General features: G+C 43.8%; 1 protein-coding gene across 1 annotated transcript; it reads right to left on the reverse strand.

Moving 5' to 3' along the window:
* Positions 1–653: 653 nt before the first annotated feature.
* LOC111233705 (B-cell receptor CD22-like) lies at positions 654–4,440 on the reverse strand. The gene is made up of 6 exons (XM_022761583.1): positions 4,309–4,440; positions 3,470–3,817; positions 2,836–3,102; positions 2,640–2,733; positions 1,908–1,958; positions 654–923 (listed from the first exon to the last, which is right to left on the reverse strand). Exons 1-5 carry the CDS (start codon positions 4,343–4,345, stop codon positions 1,916–1,918), a joined length of 789 nt encoding a protein of 262 aa, XP_022617304.1. The 5' UTR covers positions 4,346–4,440; the 3' UTR covers positions 654–923; positions 1,908–1,915.
* Positions 4,441–5,366: the final 926 nt, after the last annotated feature.

Here is a 5,366-nt window from a genome sequence, read left to right on the forward strand (position 1 = left end):
ATGTTTTAATAATTAATTAATGACGCCGGAAATGAACGTGAAACAGCGCCCCTGTGGGTTGTAGCGGCTGGTAACTGTCAGTCTGTGTGGTCACAGGTGGTATTGCACTCAGGTACTCAATCATGGAGTCCGCCGAGGAGAAGCAGGTGAAGATGATTTGAAACCAAATGAATTATAGCAAGTTTAGCAAAACAAAACACAGGTGCTCTGTTACAGTATTTACAGTATTTCTAAAGGAGATAAGATAGGAAGCACTGAAGGTCCTTTCCTCAGCTCTTAGAGAGGTGGACCAGCTCTCATCATGGCTGCTGCTCAGATACTTCAGCTCATGTCACTCAGTTTGAACCTTCAGCAGAAAAGAGACAGATTCTTGTTGCTGCACCGTTGATGGTGGTGAAAGTGTGTTACACATCCTCGTTAAAGCCTTAACACTTTCAGGTCTGTGAAACCTGCATTTTATTCAGAGATGTCACTGTATATTCTCCATCCAGACCAGGTCTAGTTTAAAAACTACCACTTCTGATTTGACACTCGTCAGAGCTGGACTGGATTAACAAGTCAGACTCCAGTAACTGTTGAAATCTTTATTGTATTTCTGAAAACACAAACATGTTGATTTCACTGCCTTTTAAAAAATATTGATATCCTTATGAGTAAACATTCAGATCCAAGAATTCATAGTATTTCTACTAACTGAAGTGAAACAGAAAACATTTGACTGAATTACAATATTCAGTCACCAGCTGCTGACACACACAACAAACTGAACATATGTTTGATGTCTGGTACATCACATCAGCTCAATACAGGAAACAGTCACCACCAATCAGCTTTAGAGCAGATATATTAGAGATGATATCAGTGATGTCAGACAGTCCGGCCTCGTTCCTCGGGGCATCAGGGCTCCTCCTGACGTCTGGAGGCTGAAACAGGAAGCAGAGATCAAACCGCACAGATGAGATCAACAGGAGAAAAAGAGAAGCAGCCGAAACCCACAGTGGGTGACAGCTGATGTTGAGCAGCAGTCAGACTGTAGGAGGAAGAGTCTGTCACAGTCTGTCTGTAACGGACAGTGAGGAAAACTGGTCTTGATGACGATCATCGTCTGACCAACAGAACAGAGCAGAGGAGGGAGTGTGAGAGTACGGAGCATATTTATAGAAGTCATCTTGTCCTTCCTGTGTGAAACAATGAACCTGTAATTTACTGACCAACCTCACAAGCAGAGGTCGGTGTGCGTCTCCATGTGTTCGTACTGGGGAAAGAGATGTAAAGCTCCATGGAGTGAGGGGGTCAGCTGCTCTTGTTTCTAAGTGCTGGAGCTCCACTAATGTTGGTCTGTAGCTGATGAGCTGCCAGGTGTTGACAGAATACTTCACCTTCATCTTGTGAAGTTAATTATTAAGTTATTAAATTCAAAATGTGCCTGAATCCTCGTCGTTTTTGATTTACATTTACATTCACTCACCTGTCAGGTGATTTAATCCACAGCGACTCACAGTGAGGTTCATCACTGAAGTGTCAGAGCAGGAGAGACCTTGGTGTCAGGACTAAGATCTTTACTGATGTTCCTCACTGTAAATCTCTGTGGATTAAAGCGTCTGTCGGATGAGTGAATGTAAGTATAAATATAAATGTAAATGTGCGAAACAGGTCAAGAATAATAAACCCTGCACCACTTACAAGTGCATCATCATTATGTGTAATTTATTCAAAATAAATCCTTTAAACTGTCTTTAAATCCAGCTCTTGGCTGCAGACACACATCTACAGTTTTATCTGTTTGGTTCAACTAGAGTTTAATCTATAGTTTTCAAACCTCCACCACTTTCTCTCTAGGTCCTCCAGACTAACCTGTACCACTAGTTACCAACCTGTCTGTCATCAGGAACCTTTCAGTGACTCACCTGCATCATCACTCGTCTCTCTGCTGCTCTGCCCTCCTGCAAACACACGTCCTGCACAGACAGCAAGAAGAACAGTTGTAGCTTCATAATCTGAAATGCTTCCTCCTCACATGCTCCTTCACATCTGAACAAAGCCTGAGTGAGTCTGATGACCTCTGTATTCCCTGTTATAAACCTTTCCAGTCCACACTGGACAGAGGCGAAGCTGTGTTGTAATTCCCTTAATGAAATTTGTGACGACACATATATTACATTTAATAACATGGACTGCTTTTTCAGGCAATGACATAATCCCAAATGTCTTTCTACGCTGGATGTTGCGTGGTGTATTTCTCTTCCTGTTTTCCCATATTGTCTTCCACACACCATGAACGCACCGCAGCAGCGTGTGCACCTGAACGCTGCAGCAGGAGGAGCTCAGACAGTTCACGGTGATGGGAAGAGAACATGACGCCAACATGGAGGATTATTTTCATATTTTCATGAAATGTGGTTTAAAAAGTATATTCCTGCTCTTGACTAAACTAAACTGAAATGTTCTCGTACTTTACTGATGACTGAAAGATGTGGAGTGTTTTGATCGACTGAAACTGGAGTGAAATGTTTGAGCCTGAATTGTAAAATAATAAAATAAAATGAGGAACATGGACCTTTGATCTCAACTCTATTTAAGTGAAGCTGATTGTGTTGTTACAGAATGATTTGTGTTTGCTTCTTGTGGGTAGAAATGACCTTTTGATGACGATGGACGCCACTATGATGATGAGCACCGTGAGTGCAGTGACCAGCAGCAGACGGACAATCGTCAGGTAGTCCAGTGTGGGTCCTGTGAAGAGGATCGTCATGAGACACGGGGTTTGCCGCTAACAGGAAGTACCTGCTGAGGTTGGTCAGTGTTTGAACAGGGAAGCAGATGGAAGAGACAAACCTCCGTCTGCAGCCTCCACCTGCAGCACGTACGCCACCGAGCGTGTCCCCCAGTTGGCCTTCAAACCACAGGTGTAGTTCCCAGAATCCTCTGCGGTCAGAGGGCTGAACCTGAGGGCGGGGCCAGACCCTGGGAGGAGGTGGTCACCTCTGAACCAGGTGACCTGCAGCTGGTGGAAGGTGCAGGTTGAGGTGCAGAGCAGTGTGACGTTCTGACCCTCTCTCACCTCTCTCTCACTGGAGCTCGTTATTCTCATCGGAGAACCGTCTGAAATGAATGTTATAACGTTACTTAATTATAAATGTCTTTATTTGAACTTTTAAAATCACCACTCATTGGCTGCTCTGTTTGAATTTAAATACACATTTTGAAATGTGTCAAATTTCTGCCTTTTGTAAACACTGAGCAGTTTTATTTCCTTATTGAAGTAGATATGTAGTATGTATGTAATATGTAGATTGTGTTTCCACGTTCTTTGTCTTCCTGTTTTTATCTGGTGTAAACCTGTTGGAGCATCTGTCTGATCTTTATCATCCTGCCCTGTTACATAATCTGAAGCTTGTTGCACAATAACAACTACTGGAAGAAATACTTTGACCATGGTCGTTGTTAGTATTTCACATGGAGCTCTTACCAACAACTGTGACATTCACTCCACTTTGTCCAGTATGATGTCCTGCTGCTTCTTTAGCCTCCATTCTGAAGCGAAACGTTGCCTTGTCTCTCTCCTGTAGATTACTGATCTGTAAAGTGCAGTTTCCCGTCTTGTCTCCCAGGTATCTGTAGCGAGGGTCGGGGGGTTTGTTGGTCTTTGAATCACTGTCGTACACAGACGGAGTGGATCCATGACAAATCAGATGATTCTGGCACCAGACGACTCTGATGATCTCCTTAATTGGTGTGAAGGTGCAGGGGAGGGTGACAGTCGAGCCTCTCACAGCACAAACAGGAAGTGAATATTTCACACTTTGACCCACAGCACCTGGATACAAACACAACACAGTGACGACAGCTGAACGTTGGAGCAAAGGACCTGAAAACAAGTGTCTGTCTGTCTCCAGAGTCTCAGCTTCGAAATGTCTGAGATGTTTGAAAAGTTCTGAACTCGTGATGAACAAAAGTTGTTGCAGCAGATGAACTGAGAGAGAAAGAAGATTAAAGACGTGAACAAACTCGAAGCAGCAAAAATATAAATATGAGAAAGAAAAAGTCAATTCATTGATCTGAACTGAAACTTATTTGGCAACAGTTTTAATATTTGATTTATTGTTTTGATCTGTTGGTCTTTTTTTCTCTTTATATCACAGGAAACTGAATCAGATTAAATCAACAGTTATGAGTTACAGCTCTAAATCCAGAGACTAGAGACAGACTGAGGGGTCTCCAGGTGAGTGACCAGTAACTGTTGTCATGGTAATAAATGTGTACGATTATATAAAATAACACCAGTAACAGACTCAGTCCACGTCTTACCAGCCAGCAGCAACAGAAAGGCCCAGGCCGTCTTCATGTTGTGAAGAGAGGGTGGTTCTGTTCTTTAAACTCCTCGGATCAAACTACAGGACTGAGTGACCGTCAAACTGAGGCGATGCGTTTACTGTGTGGTTGTTTCTTTCTTCCTCTTGTTTTTGAAGAAGTAATTTCTGTAAGAAGTGTCCAAATACTTCCTGTGTGTCGAAACACATCCCGTCATTTTCTGTCACCTCAACTCCTGGTCTTCATCAGAAACTGTACGTGTGATGTCACCCACCCACAGAGAATATGAGTCATATGAACCAGTGAGGATAAGACGGCTCTGTCTGTCCTATCCTTTGATTTTAAATTGGATCTAAGAGTGAAGTCTGATTCTGTGTGAAAATGTTCGTGCTGGTCTGACAGGTGGAAACGTGCCGACACCAACACACGGGCCCGTTTGGATCAAACATCGAGAGAGCAAGATCCTGTAGAAGCTCATTAATGTTGTCATTTCTATCCTGTATCTGTTTCTATTTACTCTAGACTGTCTCATCAGCAGCAGCTGTGACCAGCTGTGTCCAGCTGTGACCAGCTCCTGTCTGCAGTGGATCATGATGACGTGACTGTGATACTGAAGGTCTGACTCTGAGGTTCTGTGGTTCATGTGTTCAGATGTGACTCAGGTGCGAGGAGCCGTTTCATTGGTCTGATTCACCTCACACAGTGTCTTTGTAAGAATTTTATGTATTAAACGTCAGTATGGAGATGTTGAAGGTTTGCACCTGGTCCTCAGGTGAAACAGCTTCACTGCTCTGGAATAACAATAACAGCGTCACACTGAACACTGACCCTCGTCATCTGTGTTTCAGAGATCCTCTCGTCCAATCAGAGGGCTTCACGGCTCACTGTCCACCTCTTGAGTTGTGTTCAAGGACTCCTGGTTCCACCATGATGGACAGGGAAGAGGAGGGAGGAGGGGTGAAGGTGTGTTGTTTGGTGGGTCCTCCTCACGGTGACTCAGCAGGTCTGCAGGTTTATAACGAGGCAGAGATGCTCAGTCTGTCACCGCGGAGACG

Source organism: Seriola dumerili, unplaced genomic scaffold (genome assembly GCF_002260705.1).
Source record: "Seriola dumerili isolate Sdu_G_001 unplaced genomic scaffold, Sdu_1.0 BDQW01000415.1, whole genome shotgun sequence".
In the NCBI taxonomy this organism is placed as follows: domain Eukaryota; kingdom Metazoa; phylum Chordata; class Actinopteri; order Carangiformes; family Carangidae; genus Seriola; species Seriola dumerili.

Bases quoted from the DNA above. Each gene is read 5' to 3' on its own strand.
- LOC111233705 (XM_022761583.1), bottom strand. From the start codon at position 4,345: ATGAAGACGGCCTGGGCCTTTCTGTTGCTGCTGGCTG. The intron at 3,103-3,469 runs GTAAGAGCTCCA...CATTCATTTCAG, and splicing joins AGTGAATGTCACAGTTGTTG to ACGGTTCTCCGATGAGAATA. The intron at 1,959-2,639 runs GTCATTTCTACC...CTGTCTGTGCAG, and splicing joins GCGTCCATCGTCATCAAAAG to GACGTGTGTTTGCAGGAGGG.